This window comes from Vicia villosa, linkage group LG4 (genome assembly GCF_029867415.1).
Source record: "Vicia villosa cultivar HV-30 ecotype Madison, WI linkage group LG4, Vvil1.0, whole genome shotgun sequence".
NCBI classification, from domain to species: Eukaryota; Viridiplantae; Streptophyta; class Magnoliopsida; order Fabales; family Fabaceae; genus Vicia; species Vicia villosa.
Window position 1 is genome coordinate 243,541 of NC_081183.1, and position 22,280 is coordinate 265,820.

Below are 22,280 nucleotides of genomic sequence, written 5' to 3' on the forward strand. Positions count from 1 at the left end.
ACTCCAAAATGGAACGAGTGAAAATACCAAAAAGAAAAACGATTTTTAAAATTTGAAAACAAAAACTTTATTTATTATTATAAAAGATAGGATTGAAATATGAGTTTAAACTTAATAATTAATAGTTATTATCAGATAGCTGTGTGCAGAGATAGCTGGGGAAAAGTCACTAGCACCCTTGAATATCCCAATTCCAAACACATCTATATGACATTTTTCAATTATTGGTGTTCAGTTTGTGTCCCACAAAGTTTAGTTTATCCTTCACTCACATATCTTTTTGTCTTGTGAGACAAAATTACAAGTCACGTAGAAAATGACATTATAAATCAAATGACTCCAAATACAAATCCATAACAATTAGAATTACACCATAGCTGCAAATGCAATGTACCAAACAAAATTAAAATTTCTTTTTGTTTTCGCCTCTATTATCTGGTCCATTAGATCGACTAATCCGATTCGAATGTCAATTTTGATATTAAGTAGTTTTAATTTTCTTCTAATCACAATTACAATTGCGTGGAATCGAACCAGATCTTTTTTAACAAAATTTAAATGCATTAAAAAAATATAGAAATAAAAAACTCAAATTATTGGTAGTAGTAGTAATAGCTGGCATATTGCCTCTTCATCCCGTCTATAAATTAGCAACAAAATCAACATTCATCTTCCCCTACCCTGCTCTTTCTCCCTCGCACACACTTCCTCAAAGCTTTTAAATAAAAATAATTTTAAAAAAAGTGTGAAAAAAAAAATGGAGAAACCCAGATTCATAATAGAAGCATCAGATGCAAAATCGATGGGCCTATCAACGGGCCTAACCCTAACCCAACTACTTCCAACCATCGTCAAATCGGCCCAACCTTTAGCCCGTGTCCCCATCTCCAAATTCCACGTAGCAGCCGTCGGAGTCGGAATCTCCGGCCGAATCTTCATCGGCGTCAACGTCGAATTTCCCGGCCTTCCTTTCCATCACACCATCCACGCTGAACAGTTTCTCTTAACAAATCTCTCCCAAAACAAAGAAACTCAGCTTCAATATCTCGCCGTCTCCGCCGCACCTTGTGGCCATTGCCGTCAGTTCCTCCAAGAAATCCGCGGCGCCTCCGATATTCCACTTCTCATAACATCTGAATCTGAATCCAAATCTGAATTCACATCGCTATCAGAGTTTCTCTCTCATCCTTTCGGTCCTCACGATCTTCTTCCTAAACACGTTCCTCTTCTCTTGGAGCCTCGTAATAACGATTTGTCGTTTCTCGATACCGGATCCAACGTTTATAGTAATAATAATAATAACAACAACAATAATAGTAATATTATTCAATCTTCGATCTCGATCTCGATTTCGAAGTTGAAGATTGCGGCACTTGAAGCAGCGAATGAATCTCACGCGCCGTACAGTGAATCACCTTCCGGCGTAGCGTTATTGGATTCGCGCGGTAATGTTTACAAAGGCTCTTACATGGAATCTGCTGCTTATAACCCTAGTTTGGGGCCGGTACAGACTGCTATTATAGGTTTCATTGCCGGTGCCTCCGCCGGAGATGGTTCGGCGGAGTACGGTGAATTAGTGGAAGCGGTGTTGGTTGAGAAAGACGATGCGGTGGTGAAGCAGGAAAGTACGGCGAGGTTGTTGCTGAGTTCAATCGCACCGCAGTGCGGCTTCAACATGTTCCTTTGCATTTCTAATAATAAATAATTGATTTTATTATTGTTTTTATTTAATTATTTGAGTGGATCTGTATGGTTGTTGAATATTGCAAAACAAAATGAGAAGTTATGGATAATATGGTGTACTATAGTAATATTAATAATCATAAATGATAGTATATGATATTATTCACTTTTTTGTCTTTATGGTGCCAATATTTTTTTTATAAAATAAGAAGCTTTTAAATATAGAACTATTTATGTTTATTTATATTAATATAAAAATGAGTTGAAAAATAAATTAAAATTGAAATCAATTGAATGTATGTTTATCCAGCGTAAAAGAAGCATGGGTGCCATCCATTTTAAAAGGCTTTTTATAATTACTTTTGGAAATAGCTGATATGAGTGTCATAAAAATACATGGCATTAGTACTTTTTTGGACCACGTCTCTTTTTATTTCTTCTCTCACACCAATTAGTGTCTTGCGAAGAATGACGTGGTGAGGTTCAAGATTCTTATTCATCTTTTTAGGTTACTATGTTTGGATATGTATGTATACGTTAAGCAAAAATGAATTCCACTATAAGAACCTCAATGACAAATGTAGTCCATATACTTTGATTGAGTGTCTTATTGTAACTCTAATCTTGTCTAAGATATTAAAAATTTCTAGTATACCAAACACCACAGATAATTCTAGGCCAACTATTGTTACGATAGGTCAATTATTATCACAAATGAAATTTATGTGTATATTTGTATTTATTTATAAATATCAATAGTTGTTTACGTTAGTATAGAGAAAATATTTTTAAAAAAATTGGTGTTATAGGAGGTTGAATCCTGAATCAATAATTTTAACTCATTTAACTTTATTAGTAAATATTAGTTGAGTTATATATGTTTAAATTGATAGTGACATTGGCAAAATTACGTTCTCACTAACATCATGATTTTGTTAAAATTTTAATGTTTAATTTTTGTTAAAATTAAGATCACACTCAACTATTAAGATTAATATTTAAGTTTTGTTTGAGTATGTCTTACAATCTTACATGATGAAGAGAATATAAATTTATTTAGTGACCATAGAAATCACGAAATCACAAAGTCCGAAGACAAAGCAGTAAAGGCGTTTGTAGAAGGCATCAAAATTGTAGGTATGCATTTCAGTGGAGGTGGCTGACAACGACAATCTGCGACTTCGACAGCGGTCAGCAAGTCTGACAGCGACACTGATGAATGGTGGTCAAGTGAACATTGCCAATAGAGGACTGGTGAGTGGTGACTGATGGTCTGGTCGATTTTGATGAGTAATTCAGGTTTGTCAAGTATTAGATTTGGTCCAGTTAATTTTCCTGTATCGATTTTTATTGTTTCATTTTGTGGATCAGTTTATTAATGAGTTGTTTTTTTTGCGTCTGTTAAGTATCACTTGAGTTTTGGCAGTTATAAATAAGTGATTATGTTCCTTGTCTTTTATCTGCTTCTGTCAAGTCAAGTTATTGTCATATTAAAAAAAAGTTATTTTTGTTGAAGGCTATTTATTTTGGTTTTCATTTTTCTTTGGCCCCACACACTAATATTTTTTTGTCATTAAACCTTTCAATTTCACAACAAATTAGGCGCGCTGGGGGCAAATGGATTATGTTTACAAGTGAGCACCATGGGTTCTAAATGGGAGATTGAGAAAATTTTCAGATACAACGATTTTCAGTTGTGAAAAGTCAATATGCAAGTAATTATAATTCTAGAGAAGTGTATTAAAGCATTGGAGAATGAGACATCGATGACCGGATGCCTAACACAAGCAGAGAAGACTGAGCTGGTGGATAAGGCCAACAATGCTATTATCTAGTGCCTCGGTGATAAAGGTTTAAGGAAAGTCTTTAGGGAGAAGAATGTAGCATCAATGTGGGCCAAACTTGAATCATTGTATATGATCAAGTCTTTCATTCATCATCATCTAGTGAAGACTTTCATGAAAACAACAAGCTATGAGATTTATGGTCAAGGCATGGCGAATGCCTGAGAGTTGTTTCAAAACACTTTAATGAGTTTTGCAAAAGATAAAGAATAAAAATACATTTGGCCGCGAGTTTTTGGGGTAAGTTTGATGTCTAAGAAGCTTACCTAATCAGCAGGTATTTATTTACATGAATAGGCTTCTAAACACTTAGGGAGGTTTGGAGTAGGAAAAGTATAACCTATTCTATTTTAAAGGTCGTATGAACTTTTCTGATTGATAAAATCAAGTCAATTTAGCTTGAAGGTAAAGTTGTGGATTATGTGTTCAATGAATATCCAATAAGTATGAATGATTATGAGTTGTTGAGAGTGAAACCTAAAAAATTAAAAGTCATCAAGCGCATATGTCCTACTTTCAGTGAGTCTCGCCATAAGAAAAAAAGTAAAAACCTATAAATGAAACTTTTAGAAACTATAGCGGTGAACACTTAGTTTAAGGTGGAATATACTACCCCGGATACAAGTAGTAGCGAGGAAAAGATTACAGAGGCCTTTTATAATCATTTGACTCATGATATGGTTAAGATAGAGATTGTACAATCTCATAGAGACGATACTGCTGGTCTTGAGTTTTATGTTTAAAATTTGACTGAAGGGTTGTAAAACTCAGACATGGACCTTTTGAGAGGCATTCTAATGCAAGTGGAATTAAAGATGGTTGAAGAACCATACTTGTAAAATTGTTAGAATACTAAAGCAAGAAAAAATGTGGTTGGGAGAAAGTGAATATAAGTGGAAAGATCATGGTTCTAAAAGGATTTGGACTTGATAAAAATTGTTTAATATATGTTGAATTGGCAGCAAGAAATTTGATGGGTAAATTGAGATCACCATGTTTTCAAGTTAAGGAGATTTTTGAAGTATGCCTTAAAATCTTAAAAACAGAAGTTTCGCAAAAGACATTGAAACCACTGGTAGGTGGTTCGGCGGAGGTGGTCGGGCAGTGACGGTCTGCAAATCCGAATGATGATCTCATTACTGCAACAATTCTTACCCATTGATGATGTCATTGTTGCAACAATTTCTTATCCTACTTGTTCAAGCAACTTACTTTATAAAGAACATTAATATATACATGCAAATTGCATTGTGTGGAATAGAATTTGGATCACCACAAAGGGTAATTGAGTTCATGTTTTAGACACTATGAATGTAAAAAACAAGTTCTATATATTGCAACAGGAGACTAAATTGTGGGATTAAGTGTAGAAAAATCAATGATAACAAAATCAATCTATTGAATGATAAATATGTATTGTATTACAAGAAATGAAATATAAATTTCATGTTGATTCTATTTAGTGTGAAAAATGAATTTCTAACTAATTTTTCTAAGGAGGCAAAGTAAAAGAAGATGAACCAGGTTGTCTAAGAGGGACTTTGATAACTTCTCTAACACCTCTTACAATTCTTACTTCTTCATCCAATGTGAAAAGATCTTCAGTTTCTCTCAATACAGCATGGATCAACACAACACCTAGAGCAACACACATACCAACTATCACATTATGTGTTACATCTGTTAGAACAAGCAAACCAATGGTGATCAACAACAAGGATATTACCACCAATCTCTCATCAATTTGATACCCAAAAATCACCAAAGGTGTAACTCTTAAGAAATACAAGTACAACCATCCAATCATCATCGCAATTGATATGATCAATGATGTAGGGTTTCCTAATAAGCTAAGGAAAAGAATGAACAATATGATGATAACGTAATTTGCACGGAAATGCCTGGCGTTCGTGTTGATTCTTTGAAGTGTGTCGAAGAAAGAAGATGGGAGTTTGAATCGAGATGGTTGGATCATTTCTTTCCATGGTCTTGTTACGCCTAGACCGGCCTGGATTCGCTCTTTCGCCTCTGAAACGTAAAGTAGGTTTGTATTCGATGGAATTTCTACGTCTTCCAAGATTGTTCCGTAGGTCGTCATCTTCCTCTTTGTTATTGAGAGAAAGGTGGAGAGAACAAGGAATGATCCAAACTGAAGATAATTTGGTTGTTACTTTCTCTTTGGTGTGAGAATGTTTGACTGAGTAAAAAGATAATGTTACATTTTTTAATGAAAAAAAAAAACATTTCCTATGACTCAATATGATTGTTGTTTCAACCATTGATGTTAGAATATCCTTAACAAACCCAAATGTTGTGGATCTCTACGGTTTTTTAGGACAAATTCTTGTGTTTTGTGATGCTTGTAGATCTCATTGTTAACAAATAAAATTAAAACAAATTTTAGAAAATATAAAAAATGTTTTTATTTCTAAATCAAATAGAATCAATGACATAGTTTCCATAACATAATAGCAGAAATAATAATTAAGAGTAAAATTAATAAATTATTTGCTAGTCTACTGAATAAGCAAAAGAATCAAGAAGGTTTTTAGCTTACAGATACATAAAATTTTCAAGTAACTACAACTTAACACCTAACATGTCATTTTTGCGTGCTTGATTACAATCAGCTAATGAATGATTAAGAATAAAACAGATCAAAAAAATACAAGTGTAGAGATATACAGATTACATATCATAACTCTTTGTCGACCGCAGCTTCCAAGTTTCAATGGAATTACAATTAGGGAGGCAAACTTATAAGCTACAGGTTCATGGATGGAGGTATTATGATTATCAAGCAGATTCTGCTGGTTTATCCTTGGGAGCAGAGGACGATTCAAGAACCAAATCACCGATTCCCTTAGGAGGACCGATGCTGCATCGAGCTGTGTTATGTGTCAAGATGGCATCCTTTATTTTTTGAAACTGTAATTTTCAAAAGAACCATTATTAGCCTATTGTTATCATTATCTTCTTGCAGTCGTCAATTTCTGTATAATTTAATTCTACGGTCTAAGAATATGCAGTATGCCAATACAGAAAACAGAAGTATCGTGAATATTAGCATGATCAGAACTTTAAAAAATAATTACCTTGGCAAGTGAACATGAAAATGATTCGAGCTGCCCCTCCGCCCCTCTATAAAAGTGGAAGTAAGGAAGTACTTTAACATTCAGGCTTTTGCACATTGGCTTATTCTCATCAAAATTTACTTTCAAAAAAACAATCTCTGGGTTTTCTTCAGCTGTTCTGCATAGCTGCCATAGCCATTAAAAAATGATATCAGATACAGTAAAGCTATAGCATAATTTCATCAGCAACACCAAGGCTCATCCTAATAAGTTGGGTCAGCTACCTGGATAAAATGACGTTCTATCATATAACATACTTATATCATAAAACGATGAGGATTTGGCTCAAATATAATGATAAAATCTTTGCCTATGATGTTAATCATTGATGGACTCGTCATTTATTTGTTCGAGTGAATAATGGGAGCTTTCGGTTTTGCTTTTCTTCATCAAGAGGAAAATTCAGGTGTTTGTTTTTAGTTTGGTGGTTTCTAAGGCCCTTGTCTTGTCTCTATTGTATTCGGATGTGGTGTGCTTAGTGGTGCTGTATTAATATTCATTTAGCTCTTCATAAAAAAACATATTTCTATCCAACTCATTAATCTATACATATATTTTTTATAACTTTTCTAAGTCTTTTTGCTGCCTCTAGTAATTTGACTACCCTTCATTTGATCTACCCCTCTTACTACACGATCCATAGGTTTCCTTTATACAAGCTCAAACCACTTATGCCTAGTTTCCACCATTATTTATACTATAAGTGCTACGTCAACTCACTCTTTAATGTTGTCATTTCTAATCTCATCATGTGTAGTCTTACCACACATCGAATGCAACATCCTCTTCTCTGCTACACTTAATTTATATTTGTGTTCGATAAAATTTTCTCTTCAGCTTGAGCACTATTTTCATATCATATAAAACTCGTGAAGTAAGCACCAAAGCCTAATACTAAATCATCAACATGAATCGTATAGTTGGGATCCTGTAGTATATAGTCTTTAATCATGGATGAAAACCAAGAAATGAAAATCAAACAGGTCATATACTTTTAAACTGATTGATATCCATGGAAAGATTCATCCAATACTTGTGTGATGTGAATTGTAATTCAAAGATTTTAATTTGTAAGGGAAAGAAAAATCAATACTTAGACTTAAAGATTAGTATCACCCCTAGAACCAAGGCATAACCTTTGACTCGTGTTGATCACATTCAACGAACGACCCAACCAATTACATGCCAGTTATTTACCCATTAATGGAAGTAGAGTACAATAGAAGACATCGAAAAAGTAAATGAGTGAAAGAGAACCTTGGGGAATAACGCTCGGCAAGAAGCACACCATGTCCCATAAAATTCAACAATAACTAGTCTATCCCCAGCTTGACTCAAAGCATTCAGAAAGTCTTGTGTGGAGTGAATGTCAATCATGTTTGATGCATTCTTTTCCCACCATTTTGGCTGACCATTTTCTCCAACAGCTGCACATACCTGAGTAAAAACCAACAAAAACTGTCAGAACAAAACAGAGGTATAATTGATTATTAACCTAACAGTCAAGAACATAGTAACACAAAAGTATGCTCATTTACTCATGTGTTTGTTTGTTTACTATAACCAACTATAACCAATTTTTTCCAAAATTATTAACTTATTTCACACATAAACTTGTAATTAATGAAAATGCAAAGGAAAATTAATCAATTAGCATTGATATACACATAAATGTGAACAAAATATTTCAATAAAAAAAAGGGTTTATCTTAATCTTCCTACCCAAGATTGAAATGTGTTATGAAAGTGTAATTAGAGCAAAATTAAAACAAGGGGTGGCATAAAGTTACATAATTTCTGACCCAATTGTGTAATAATAGAAAAAGGGGGTTAGTACCTTGAAAGGAAGCAATTGTTTTCTGGATTTGAAATGAGAGGGCGGTGGCAGAGAGAAAAGGCTCTTAGGTGGAAGCGGCGGGAGAGTAGTGAAGAAAGAAGGAGATGGAAGTCGAAGAGATTGAAACTGTAATCGAATAGTATGAACATGTGCCATTTATACACAAGACAAGTAAAGAGAGTAATAGTGATATACTATGATATGCTAGGAAGAGGAACAAGATTGAATTTGATGGCACATGAGATGAGATGAGATGATGAGAGAAGAAGTGTGTTTGAATTGAGTGGATAGGTTGAGTTTGAGGAGAAAAGAAAGGAAGTAAAACAAGATAGATTTTTTTCTTCTTCTCAATTTATTGCTTCTTTTTGGCCTAATTTTGTTTTACCAAAACCTCTCATTTTCTTTGTGATGCCTCTCATTATCAATTTTTTCTATGATGTCAAAAGTTTAATTTGAAACTCAATCTCAACATCAACAGTTAAAAAAATTGATTAAATACAATATTAATTAATATATATATATAATCTATTTTTTTTCTTCTTAAAATTAAGCTATTTATAATATCATTTGATCGAATAATATTAACGGTTGAGATTTGGGGTCAAGCTAAACTTTGACACCTTAGTGTCATTTGATCCTATCCCTATATATGGGATTGGGAACCATTAGCACGAATATTAGTTCTATTTTACTTGTCCTATTTAGTAAATATGATATCCTCGCCCTGTACAATAAATATGATATATATGTATCTATCACATGTCCGTGCAAATATCCGCGAGACGGATATCTTTAGATTTTTAGATATTTAGGGATATTTATAAATATCTATGAATATTATTATTTGAATTTTTTATAAAAATAATATAATTAACTAATTTTTTATCCCTTTAAAAAAATTGTTTCAAATTTAACCCATAATAATAATGACAAAAATAAATCACATTTTTTTTTATCAAATAATTATACTATTGTAGAATACAAAATAATAATAGTTTCATATTCAAGAAAATAATAATAATAATAATGTAAAAAATTTTACACTATCAATGCATCACAACCACTCAATTACATTACTTTAAAAGAAATTAAAATAAAAGTCAAACACTTCCAACAAATTAACGGTTGTGATTCACTGACGATGTAAAAAAAATTTACACCATCCGTGTATTTCAATTAAATTCTAATAATAATAATAATAGTTTCATATTTAAAAAAATAACAATAATACTAAGAATGATAATAATAATAATAATAAGAATAATAATAATATTTTTAGATTAAATAAATTAATATTTAAATAATTTTGCTAATAATTAACCGATACGGATATTCATGTGTATATGTACCATCAAATTCGTATTTGTGTCCATAAAGAAACGAGTAACTAAATATTTATTTATTTTACCCGGAGATACACATTAAGCTATCCAACTCGTGCCTGAGACTGATTTTCTCCGTGGGTACCAATGAGTACGGATTTTTTTCATCCCTATGTTAGCCAAAAAAATTTACCAGGTAACTCAATGAGAAGAAGTGGTCGAAACTTCTGCACAAGCATAAAATAATGTTTTATATTTTTCGATCAGAGGCAAGTTTAAAGCAAAGTGTTCAATGTTCGACTTGCTGAGATTTTTCATCAGAGACTTGGCAAAATTTCCAAAAGTTTGAATATGGCTAGTTCGAGGGATCGAAAGAGATTCGACTGAGGCAATTTCAAAATTAAATCAAGTAACTATTTTTTTTATCTTATCTAGATGCGCCAGAGACACGTGAAAATCAATCGAAGACAAGTGAAACATGCAAGTATAACGTGTCGAGTGGAAGTTGTCGAGTGGAAGTTAACTGAACGTTGAAGACAATTATTTTTACAAATGCTATAAATAGAGATCCTAGTGTTAGCATTTGGTGGTGGCAAAATCATTGTATACTTCAATGGGCATGGATCCTCTAACTTCCCCTTCTCTACCTTTTCCTAACTTTCTCTCTATCTCTCACTTGATATACTTTCTCTCACTAATTTTTCCCTCCAAAATTAATATCACCATCTCCTAATATCATACAAATATTGCCTAAAGTCACTCTAACTTTCCCTCCTTAAAGTTAGAGGATCTTTACCCATACTTCAATACACACTCAAAATACCTATACATAAGTGTTAGCATTTGGTGATGGCAAAATCATTGTAAACTTCAATACACACTCAAAATTATTTTTACAAATGCTATAAATAGAGATCCTAGTGTTAGCATTTGGTGGTGGCAAAATCATTGTAAACTTCAATACACACTCAAAATACTCATAAGTGTTAGCATTTGGTGATGGCAAAATCATTGTAAACTTCAATACACACTCAAATTACCCATATATAAGCGAGAAACATATATTTGAAGGAAATGTATGAAACATCCTACCGATTTATTTATACTTATCCAAATAAAGTCTTTTAATTCTTTCAAAGTTTGTTTACTTCTTTATGTTCAAACCACCAATTTGACTCGATCGAATTGTTGTTTCTTTTAGCTCTTATTTGCATTTGACATAACCGTTTTTTCTCAAGACAATTGACACTAAAATCACTTTATGGGTAGGCATTTGTTTGAAGTTTCTAAAAATCATTTTCAGGGTAATACTAATTTTATGAGAATGACATGGAAATCCAACTTCTTCATGTAAGCACACAAAGCAAGCAATCCTGAAAACTAGACTGAAAATTATTGAACCAAACAATAACACTCTGTAAATACAAGTTTACAATTCATGTATCATTTGCTTCCTACCAAAAGGCAAGGCCTAATACAGCACAGATGATTCAAGACATAATCCTAAAAGAATACATGTACATGACACCTATTCTTTATCCATCAACGGATACAAAATGTTAAAGCAAATTTATACTGAAAGTAGTTTAATGAATCCTAGAGGCTAGAACTAAAAGAATCCAGGTATATGATATGATACCTTTTCTTCTTACAACATCTCCTCAATCATGTTTCACAGTTCTGAGCATCAGTACACTTATAGAGAATAAGGAACATACTGTCAAGAATAAGCAGCTCAGAACCACCAGAATTTGAGTCTCATATTAAGCATTTGGTAGAAGAACAGACTTTGGAAACGCATCAGACCCGTTATTAGGTGCACCCTTTATGTTGAGTATAGAAGTAATCAAGTTATAAATCTCAACATTCTCAAAGGAAGGTATCTTCTTCCCTCTTGCAAATTGAGGACCATGCCCGACAAAAATAGTCCTCATGGAGAAATAGGCGTTATCATAACCATGAGCACCACCACACTCTTTCTTCCCCGTCCTACTCTGCTCCACTTTATAACCCTCATGAACCAATCCAATAATCGGCGGAATCCTATCACTCTCCGCATAATGAAGCCGTTGAGGCAAATCTTCCTTCAAAAACACCTTCAACTTGTTCCCATTTTCAACTTTCCCTGAACTCAACCCTTCATTAATCTTAACCACGACATCTCCCGCCGAATAATTACCCGTCGGCCAAATCGCAAGCAACGGCGAGTACGAATGAACCCAACTCTGTTGAATCTTAACCCAAGGAGCTAAATCATCTAAAAAAACAAGCTTTTGATCACAAGTACCAACCATACCATGATCACCAACCATAATAATAGTAACATCTTCAAAAAATCCTTTTTGTTCCAACCCATTAATAAGCCTCCCAATAATAGAATCAATTCTAGAAACAGCATCCGTAACCTCGTCATCGTCCGGTCCAACTTGATGACCTTGATGATCAGGGTCCTCAAAATAAAGAGTCATAAAAACAGGAATTTGATCAAGTGGCAAATCAAAATACCCCAAAACAGTATCAACTCTATCTTCAAAATCAACAGAACCATTATAATGTTTACAAAATCTATCAGGACAAGTCCACAAGCCTTTGATTACCTCAGAGCCAGGCCAAAAGTAAGTAGCGGCGGTTAAACCGTGGTTAGCGAGGGTTTCCCAAAGAGGTTGACCCAACCACCATTTAGATTCGTGACTTGCCATGGTGAATTTATCGCCGGTGATTGGATCGGTGAAGAAATTGTTGATGATGCCGTGGTGGGGAGGGTAGAGGCCAGTGACGATGGAGTAATGATTGGGGAAAGTTAGGGTTGGGAAAACGGGGATGAGGCCGGTTTGAGCTTCGGTGCCGTTGTGGATGAGACGGTGGATGTTTGGGGTTAGGGTTTTGAATTGGTAGCCGAAACGGAAGCCGTCGGAGGAAATGAGGATGACGACGGGGTGGGGGAGTTTGCGGAGGGGACGGGCGGTTGAGGTGGTGGATTTGGATGGGGAGAGGGAGAAGAAGAGAAGGGCGAAGGTGATGGCGGTGATGAGAGACATGGCGGAGATGAGATTGAGAATGAGAGATGGTTTGTGAGAGTGAGAAGAAGTTGAATTGTTGAGGAGTGGTTTTTCTCCATCTTCAAGTTGTTTATTACTTTCCATGATTATGTTTTTTGTTTTACTACTGATACTGATTCATGATGATTCTGCTTCAACTTATCAACTAGGGAAGAAAAAAAGAAGCTTCATGTTTTTCTCTTCCTATGGCTGGTTAATGGTTATGATCTATAATTAGATTTTCATAAAATAATGATTGGTTAAGGGATAAATAATGAATAAATTAATTATTTAAGAGAAAAAAAATTAAATTAATTGATTGAATTTATAGAATTTAGTAAAATTAAAAATTAACGTACTGGCTTTGGCTTTATTTATAAGCAAAAATATTTTTTTGGTTCATTGAATAATGAATGTATCTAGTCTACTATGTAAATTAGGCTGGAGTAGTATTTGATAAATATGACATGATATAAAAAATATATATTTTTATTAATATTTAATATTTTTTAAACAAAAGATAACATGTTAGAATTAAGAGAGAAGATAGTAAGTTTTAAATTAGACTAATTAAAATATGAGAAAAGGGGTCATGCACTGACAGTGTAAAATATTTTTACACTGTCAACCAATCACCACCATGCATCCAATTAAAACATTCTTTTATTTAAAAAAAATTTAATGACATGGCACATTCATGATTTCCTAATGGATGACAGTGTAAAACTATTTTACACTGTCAGTGCACTACCTTTTAACTCTTAAAATATATCTAAAATATATCATAAATTAATAAAATAATTGTGCATATTTGTGAGAAAAATTATCATGAAATAGTAGATCTATTTTTGGGCATACAAATTTAAAAGCTAAATAGAAAGAAGGTCAAATTTGAAAAAATACAAAAAAATGCAAAAAATAAAAAATAAAACAAATTATTGTCAATTTTATACCAATTAACTATTTTTCAAGGGCTTATAAGCATGAAAATTCTTTGCTAGAGTTTGTAAGCATGGCAATTCTTAAAGTTTAAGGTTGAAAATTATGCAATTTTGCTGGATGAATAATATCTTTTCGAGTGCAGTTCTAAAAGAATTAAAGGCGTTGATCAAAATTTCAAACAAGTCTCGAACATGAGTTTGGTGTGTAAGAATTGTCAAACCATGAAAATCGGGAGTTATTCTTAAACTTCTTGGCAGGAAGATTGGATACAAGACTTTGAAAACTCATTTGAAATAGATTTAGGTACGAAATGACATTATCAATATTATATATCTGAGTAACAACTATTTTCTTGTGACTTTTTTCGATAAAGATGATCAATATCATGCTTTAATGGATGGTCATTGGTTAATATATGGTCATTAACTCACTATTAGAGAATAAAACCCCAATTTTCATTTGAATATCAATTAAATTAAGAAGGTGGTGGTTTTAGTGAGATTTTTAGGGTTACCAATTGAATGTTATAATGCAGAAGTTCTTACATTTATTGGTAAGTAGAACAATGAAAGTGGACAAGAACACTTTTCTTCGGGAATAGGTCAAGTATATGAGATTGTGCGTGGATGTTGATTTCTCAAAATCACTACTTGCTATGTTCACGATTAGAGATACAGTCAATAAGGAAAAATACAAAGGGTTACATTTTTTATGTCTCAACTTATGGGAAATTTGGTCACTATATGAAACGTTATGAAGAAAATGCAACTCAGGTAGCTAAGGAAGGCGATGGTGTCTAAGAAGGAGAAAATAATGTTGATTCCAACAAAATTCAAGATGGTAGTAAGGTGCAAGAGGATCCTTGGTCAGTTGTTTGTAACCATTGGCATCATGGGCGAATCTACCTTGTGGCTAAGTGTGGCTTACCCTCTTATACGCAAAAGAAAAAAAACCAAAGTGTTTGGGTCGGGCAAATCCGAACCAATCTGAAATTCGAACCAAACCAAAGTGTTTGGGTCGGATATTTTTTTAGTTCGAACAAAAACCGAACCAAACAAATGAAATCCAATGTTAATTGGTTCGGATAATAGATTTTCAAAATTCTACCGCGAGTCTGTCTACCTGAACCAACCGTATTAATTCATATAATTTATATCATCATTATCATAAAAAGTAGTATAAAATATTCAACTCCAAGAAGAAAAAAATGAAACCGTCATTTGTGACACTCACAACATATATGGAGAAATGAAAAAATTATTAATTTTACATATTATAATAATAAATTAATCGATATAGATTTGATATTTTTAAAAAATATTTTTTACACATTTGTTTTAGTGACTTAAGTATCAAATTCTCTTCTTAGGGGAATGGGGTCCTAGTAATTCAGAGTTCGCGTCGACAGATCATTGTTGGAGGCAACTCGAGGGGGTCAACGATGGAGCACTTTACTTGGGACACACCTTTGTGAGAGACACACCACATTTCCACCTAAAACCTTAAGGTGATAGGTGTGTGGGTTCTCTCACTTATAAAGTGTTCATTCTTTCCTTTTTTTAACCAATGTGGGACTTCTTCCTCACACTTGATTCTCAACAATCATGACTTTGGCCAAGTATTATTTCCACTAGAAATCGAATTCGATATTTCCCAAACCTTCGAGTCTAATTGCTTGGTTTATTAAATGAGAATTCTTCTAATTACTATTTAACATTATTTTAAAAAATGATTCTTCTGTATTTATTGCGTGAAGCAGACACATTAGTGTTATTTATATCAAACCATGCAGTATGATATAATCTTATAAAATTGAGGTGATTGATAACATGTCAATAGGCTGCTTGTATTAATATAGCACAGCTTAATTGTTGGTTACGTACTCATTTATGTGAATATTGTAACAATCTTTTTAGATCTAGGTTCCTAACTTTATCACGGCTCATCTTGTATTATTTTGTACTTAATATTAATGCTAGCGATAAAATGTTGTTATTCTCGGAGGATTTTCTTTGGGTTATAGTTCTTAGTTGAAATTTAATATGAATTCATGATAGCAAATAGGGCAATTTTTATCAATCTTATAAGATAAATCAACATATTGTTGACTTTTTGGATAAGTGCAACACTTGCTTTGTTGTTTCAAAATGCATCACTAAATGTCTATATTGCCCAATAATAGTATAGGTCTTCAGATGATGAGGGTGTAACTTGGCGTATTTTCTACTATTAGCAATTTGGTTTGGACTGACTTGAATAATGAATATGATGTCCATAACGAAGGTATGAATTTTGTGACTTCTATATTGTTTCATGTGAATATCATCATGACAATATAGCATAACTGCAGCGGTCGATAAGTCATAGATTTATATAAAATACGCAGGTGATTTTACCGGTTGATCAGAACTTGAAGTGGATCAGAGACTTCACGTACAATGTTGATGATGCGGAGGATGAGTTGTACCTGCAAGGCACTCCGATGATAAAGTTAATAGGGTGCAAAGATACGCGAGAGTGTTTAGGGTTAAATTTAAATACCTTACCCTCTCAAATGACAAGGTATTTGTAATGTCTCCAGCGCATGACAATTCGTCCCTATTTTGGGCTAGACGCTAGTGACATAGGCCTAAAATAGGTGACTTCGGGCAGGTCATACTCGATGTTCTGGGTGAGCTGCCCGAGCATGGAGAAACTAGTTGTTGGCGCGGGAGGAGAGTAATTCGAGGTTGGTGGCGATCTGGTTGGCCAGACGAGTCAACTGGTCACGTGTACGTTGCGGAGGGGCAGAGGGAGAAATGCCTTATATCGTCCCTTACTGATTGGACCACTACTGTTGGACTATCTTGGGCTCAAAGGTGGATAGAACCCTGCTTAGCCGTTAGACAGGTCTAGAACAAGAGCCCTTCAAATTATTGCTTCCGGACAAGAGAGTGATGACTTAAGGTGGATAGAGACGCCGCTGAACATATGCCGAGACAAAACATATAAATGCATGCAATTCAGCCTCAAAAATCAATACTTGTAATTTATTATAACTTTGGTATTATAATAAAATAAAAATAAAAATCAATACTTGTAATTATTTATAACTTTGGTATTATAATAAAATCAAAATATATAAATGCATGCAATTCAGCCTGAGATAGATCATCAAAGATGTTCATTTATCTAACAAACAAAATATATATTAGTTTTTTATATTTTAATATTTTAATTCTTTCAACTAAAATTTAAGTTATATACTTTTTTCAGAGTCTAGCTACACCTGTTCAAATTCAAACTTGCAAATGATTCAATAATTAAATAAAATAATAATTTGGAAACTTTATAATTAATTTTAATAAGAGAAAAAGATATATGCAGTGGTTTTGCGATAGGACGTTGCCGATAAAATACCTTGGCGTACCACTGACTAGCAAGAAATTAATCACCATTGAATTTAAACCATTGATAGATAGAATGTTGGTGCTCATTATTCATTGGAGCACCAGACTCATCTCTTATGCGGGCCGATTACAGTTGATGCAAAGCGTCATTTTCTTGATAGCTAATTATTGGATACAAAGTTTTCCATTGCCTAAAAAAGTCATCGCTCATATTGACACGCTATGCAGGACCTTCCCCTGGACGAGAAAGAATTGCAAGACTCGTAAAGCTTCCGTTTCCTGGGAACATGTGAGCGATCTCGTTTTTGCAGGGGGTTAAACAATATTTACCTGCGAGATTGAAACAAAGAAACCATCGTTAAGCTTCTTTGAAATGTATATGCCAAGAAAGGTAAATTGTGGATCCATTGGATTCATTTATACTACCTAAAGCGGGATGATCTTGCAACACATGTCCCGGCTGTACACAACTCTTAGATCAGTAAGGCAATGTTCAAACACCGAGATATGCTTATTAACTCTGTTGAATGGAGGACTTTTCAAACTACTGGTCGGTACGAAACAAGGAAGATATACCAAATGTTTAAAGGGAAAAAGCCAAGTGTTCCTTGGAGGAATCTCTTCTATGAAAATTATGTGAGACCTCGAGCAATCTTCATTTTATGGTTAACTTGTAAAGGGAGACTCCCAACAAAAGACCGCTTAACCCGGTTCATAATTACCACCGATAAAAATTATGCTTACTATGAAACAAAGAGAATTGCAAATACCTTTTCTTTAAATGTGAAAAGATTAAGCAAGTGTGGAATCAGATATTGGCGTGGATGTACATTATTCACAATCTGAGGGTCTGGGACACGGAGATGACCAAACTGAGCTGTATGACTCGGGGTAAAGGGTGCATGAAAAGGCTATTGAAGATGGCATTGACAGAGATTGTTTATGCTATTTGGACAACTAGGAACCATATTATTTTTCAACAAAAGACACCATATTGCATTTGTAGCATAAACATGATTGATGTTGTATTGTGTAGAGCGAAAACTAATTATCATTTAGTAAAATTCTTTAATATGAGCTAAGTGGTTGTGTATTGAATAGATTTGTTGTCGGATTTTTGTTGTTGTTGTTTGATACCTAGATCTTCGAATCAGTTATTTGTCGGATTGAAGCTTGGATCTTAGAATCGGCTTTGTTCTCCTTTGCTTTTGGAAATATAATTTTTTTTAAAACAAATAAAAAAATAAAGAAATATACACATTATCAATTAAAAAATATGTATATTACGTCAAATCACATTTTTATTTTTAAAATACTAATATAATATTATAGAATAATAAAATTTTATAGGCTTTCATTATTTATAATTTCTTTTAATAATTAAAAAAAGGATACTTTCATTATTTATAATTTCTTTTAATAACTTAAAAAGGGATAATTTAGAAATTAAATTTACCGTTTATCCAAAGTATTTAATTCACCAAAAAAATAATTTAATTCTCTAAAAGGAATTAAAACAATTAACACAAGATTGGTAATATTGAGTAAAAATAAATAATTGAAATTTGTAACATTGAGTCAACAATTTAAAAAAAATAACTTCACTCGGAAGGGTTTTGAAATCTCTCTCATCGGAAGGGTTTTGAAATCTCTCTCATCGGAAGGGTTTTGGAAATGAATTCACTCCGGCGAGTATGGTGTTCGTCGAACTCGGCGCTACTCCGTCTCCGATATCGAAATAGTAGCTATTATTATTCCACCACCACCACCACCACCGCTCGCAAATCCAAATCCAAGTTTTCAAAACCCACCGAGGTTCCATTTCAACCCAAACTCGCCAACTCCGTCAACCTAATCGGCTCCGTCAACAAGCCGGTTCAGTTCGAAACTTCTCCCGACGGTAACCCCTTCGCCGCCACCGTTATCTCCAGTCTCGACCATAATCCTTCTTCCCTATTGATTCCCGTTATATTTCAAGGCGATTTAGCTCATACCGCTAACTTTCATCTCAAACAAAACGATGTTGTTCATGTTGTTGGACAAATCAGTACTGATCCCAAACATTCTAAACCTCAGTTCCAGTTTCAGGTTTGTTTTGCTTCCTACAATGTAATGTAATGTAATAACCTTGTTTTTGTTTACTCCTATGTTTGAATTTTCATGTGTCTTGTGGTTTCATCTTGTTGTTTTTATTAGGTTATGGCACAAAGTCTTAACTTTGTTCAAGGTTATCCTCTTGTGAAGAAGGCTTCTTTAACTTCTAACCAAAAATTAGATTCTTCTTCTGGTAAGTACTACTACTTCCTTATGATTTAACATTAGGCTATTTTCAATTTCATATTTGTTAGTTTGTTATTGTTATGAATGGAAAAGATGAAAGAAGTTTGGTGAACATGTCATAAGCTGTTTATCTCAGAGAGCTTATGGAAATAACCTGAAACAGTTTCACGAGTAGTTATGTCATTTGATAAGCTCAAATCTAAAGAGGCTCTAGTTCTATGATTTCCAGATTCTATAAAGCCACATTGAATGTGCGTAGTGTTAGGAATGTAGGAGCACACATTTTGAGAGTGTGTTCTTGGAGGCCTAGACATATATAAATAGAAGTATGAGGGGAGATGCATTCGATTCTATTATCTTGTATCCATTGAGCTGTAACTGATTTTGCAGTTGTAGACAGAAAATCACTTAATCAATAAATCTCCCTTTTCTGTCTATTTCTCTAACACATTGGGATGCAAGAAGTCCCTCATAAAACGTGGATCCAAACATACTGTAAAACTAGTGTATCTTTGGTTTCAGGGAATAGATTTTTGTATGAGTACATATTTGGTTTTAAGACACCAAACCTCATTTTGACGGAAAATGATAGAAGTAGCTTTTGCATATAAGTTACGTAAATTACCCTAAGTTATAGACAAACACGCTTTTAGAGTGAAAACACAGCTTAAATCACTACCTCCTAACTTAAATTTAACCAAATCAATTTCACAATATCAAGTTTAGACAAATGTTCACCTTAACACTTCAATAATTAATTGGCATGCTTCTATAATAAATTGGGACTAAATGGTTTAACAAAACCTTCTTCATAACTATTTTCTTTCATATTGTTTTCTCCCTAAGATATTTTCTCTTTACATGCTAAAAGAAATTTTATTAGAGGAAAAGGAGGTGAAGCACTGTTACTACTTAGTATATTAAAGTTGACAAATATTAATGAAAGAGAAAATTTTGCAAGTGTGTGATGCTTTAACTAGCAGTGCTATGCTATGAAGTATGAACTCAATAAGCTTTTTGTAATATTTATGTTATTAGAAAGAGAGGATGAAGAAATCAAGTTATCGGAGAAGGATGTCAATTCCGAGCAAACCGAGGAACGTGACAAAAGGAAATCCTGGAAGGATGTCCTTAATAAATCTAGTAGATGGGAGGTTGTTCATTCAACAAAGGTTTTTGAATTTTCTCCTCTTTTTGATTTGTATCCTTTGTTTTGTCCTTTATTTGACAATAATGACACATCCTTGATATTTGTTTTCTGAAATTTTGTGCATCTAAATGTAGGAAAGTCCAAAAGGTGCAGTGCTCGAAAGCAAGACGGATGGTGAAATACAACCTGAACTGAAACAAACAATAAGTATGTCTCTTGATTGTCTTCTATTTTATAGTAAAATTGGCTCTTTGGGTAGTTTTAAGATCCACATTATTTCCATTTTGGTTTATTTTTACAGCCACCGAAAAGAAATACCCCGACTCTTTGTCAAATTCTTGGGGCTACCTACTAAATGATCCAAAACAGTGGTTGGATTTCCGTGATAGCAAACGCAGTGGATTGGTAATGATTGATGACTTGGTGTATATTTTTCTCTTACACTAATATATTTGGGGGATTTTTTTTATATCCGTATCTATTTAGTAGGTGAATCCAAGGTACCCTGATTTCAAGCGCAAGGATGGCAGTGTTCCCATCTGGATTGACAAGGCTCCAAAGTGGGTTCTGTCTAAACTAGAAGAACTGGAATTTGACGTTCCAGCTGTTAAACCCAAACAATCAAAGGATAGTAAAGGTCTGTGTAAATTACTTCCTTTATCACAAAAACTTTTCCATGCATCTTAAATGTGGTTTGTGATAACACGGAGAGGTTCTCAGTGGTTTATATCGAATTCAAATTCATTTTCTTTTTACTTTTATAGATGCTTTCTATTTTAATATTCGGTCAATGTCTTGTGTTTTTTCTTCGCTCTGCAACTCAAGATTCCTCATGGCTTTATTTCATTTTATTTCTCTCCCTATCTCTGTTTTATTACATTATTTGACATGCACTTTTGTCTCAACATGGTTTAGGTGTTGAGTCCTGGAATGATTTGGTGCAAAATCCAGCTAAATGGTGGGATAATAGATTAGAAAAGGTAACCCCATTTTCTGATTTTTCTCTAGGCTTTTATATCCCTACAAGTTGATTTCACTCTTCCTTAGATTTGTTTTATTGAGGTAATCATTTTGAACATTTCAGAGGAATGCAAGAGGTCCAGATTTCAAGCACAAAGATACTGGTGTAGGGCTGTGGCTTATAGATTCACCAAGTTGGGTGTTACCAAAATTGCCACCCGTGAAGCCTAAACAAGAAAGTGCTCAAACTAGCTGAAAACAAACACCAGTTTCACGAGCATTAGAAAAAGAAACAGAAATTGAAGTCATTTGCGAAGTTGGATATATCTTTTTTGCCAGTTCTCTATGTTTCCCCTCCATGTATACTTAAAAATCATAGCAACTCAGCATTTGGCTTATGTTTTTTTTTATATTAGCTACATCTCTTGTGCACATATGGTTTCATCAGAATTTTTGTTATTTCTGAGTATTATTTAATTTTATGAAGGAAAGGATAGTTCTCAGTAGTTTGGTGAACCTGCGGCGCTGTAGTACTGGTATAGCAGAGTTTTGAAGAAACTGCTATTTATTACTCTTACTCATATAACTGCAGAGTCATTTGAGATGCATAGAGTGATCATTTTTTATTGTAATCATTTGACTTTGAAGTTAGTCTACATTTGTTTTCGTATTCAATTGTTGACAGTTCATACAGATGAAAA

The 22,280-nt window shown here is 33.6% G+C and overlaps 5 protein-coding genes across 5 annotated transcripts; 2 read left to right on the forward strand and 3 right to left on the reverse strand.

Annotated features, from left to right (window-relative positions):
- Nucleotides 1–665: 665 nt before the first annotated feature.
- On the forward strand, nucleotides 666–1,859 carry LOC131594253 (cytidine deaminase 1-like). Its single transcript, XM_058866333.1, has one exon. It carries the CDS (start codon nucleotides 758–760, stop codon nucleotides 1,703–1,705), a length of 948 nt encoding a protein of 315 aa, XP_058722316.1. The 5' UTR covers nucleotides 666–757; the 3' UTR covers nucleotides 1,706–1,859.
- Nucleotides 1,860–5,019: 3,160 nt separating this feature from the next.
- Nucleotides 5,020–5,984, reverse strand: LOC131594255 (PRA1 family protein F2-like). The gene has a single exon (XM_058866335.1). The coding sequence runs from the start codon at nucleotides 5,623–5,625 to the stop codon at nucleotides 5,020–5,022; it is 606 nt and encodes a 201-aa protein (XP_058722318.1). The 5' UTR covers nucleotides 5,626–5,984.
- Nucleotides 5,985–6,091: 107 nt separating this feature from the next.
- LOC131594254 (thioredoxin-like 2, chloroplastic) lies at nucleotides 6,092–8,847 on the reverse strand. The gene is made up of 4 exons (XM_058866334.1): nucleotides 8,499–8,847; nucleotides 7,919–8,098; nucleotides 6,623–6,787; nucleotides 6,092–6,455 (listed from the first exon to the last, which is right to left on the reverse strand). Exons 1-4 carry the CDS (start codon nucleotides 8,652–8,654, stop codon nucleotides 6,324–6,326), a joined length of 633 nt encoding a protein of 210 aa, XP_058722317.1. The 5' UTR covers nucleotides 8,655–8,847; the 3' UTR covers nucleotides 6,092–6,323.
- A 2,347-nt stretch (nucleotides 8,848–11,194) lies between these two features.
- LOC131594252 (uncharacterized) lies at nucleotides 11,195–13,076 on the reverse strand. The gene has a single exon (XM_058866332.1). The coding sequence runs from the start codon at nucleotides 12,961–12,963 to the stop codon at nucleotides 11,584–11,586; it is 1,380 nt and encodes a 459-aa protein (XP_058722315.1). The 5' UTR covers nucleotides 12,964–13,076; the 3' UTR covers nucleotides 11,195–11,583.
- Nucleotides 13,077–18,775: 5,699 nt separating this feature from the next.
- LOC131594256 (protein OSB2, chloroplastic-like) lies at nucleotides 18,776–22,119 on the forward strand. The gene is made up of 8 exons (XM_058866336.1): nucleotides 18,776–19,277; nucleotides 19,386–19,476; nucleotides 20,508–20,641; nucleotides 20,754–20,826; nucleotides 20,921–21,024; nucleotides 21,109–21,256; nucleotides 21,535–21,599; nucleotides 21,704–22,119. Exons 1-8 carry the CDS (start codon nucleotides 18,864–18,866, stop codon nucleotides 21,833–21,835), a joined length of 1,161 nt encoding a protein of 386 aa, XP_058722319.1. The 5' UTR covers nucleotides 18,776–18,863; the 3' UTR covers nucleotides 21,836–22,119.
- The last annotated feature ends 161 nt before the right edge of the window (nucleotides 22,120–22,280 follow it).

Excerpts from the sequence above, each read along its gene's own strand:
- LOC131594253 (XM_058866333.1), top strand. The coding sequence starts at position 758 with ATGGAGAAACCCAGATTCATAATAGAAGCATCAGATGCAAAATCGATG.
- LOC131594255 (XM_058866335.1), bottom strand. The coding sequence starts at position 5,625 with ATGACGACCTACGGAACAATCTTGGAAGACGTAGAAATTCCATCGAAT.
- LOC131594254 (XM_058866334.1), bottom strand. The coding sequence starts at position 8,654 with ATGGCACATGTTCATACTATTCGATTACAGTTTCAATCTCTTCGACTT. Across the intron at positions 8,099-8,498 it reads AACAATTGCTTCCTTTCAAG|GTATGTGCAGCTGTTGGAGA; the intron begins GTACTAACCCCC and ends GTTTTTACTCAG. Across the intron at positions 6,788-7,918 it reads GCCGAGCGTTATTCCCCAAG|CTATGCAGAACAGCTGAAGA; the intron begins GTTCTCTTTCAC and ends TGGCTATGGCAG.
- LOC131594252 (XM_058866332.1), bottom strand. The coding sequence starts at position 12,963 with ATGGAAAGTAATAAACAACTTGAAGATGGAGAAAAACCACTCCTCAAC.
- LOC131594256 (XM_058866336.1), top strand. The coding sequence starts at position 18,864 with ATGAATTCACTCCGGCGAGTATGGTGTTCGTCGAACTCGGCGCTACTC. Across the intron at positions 21,025-21,108 it reads ATAGCAAACGCAGTGGATTG|GTGAATCCAAGGTACCCTGA; the intron begins GTAATGATTGAT and ends TCTATTTAGTAG. Across the intron at positions 21,600-21,703 it reads GGGATAATAGATTAGAAAAG|AGGAATGCAAGAGGTCCAGA; the intron begins GTAACCCCATTT and ends TGAACATTTCAG.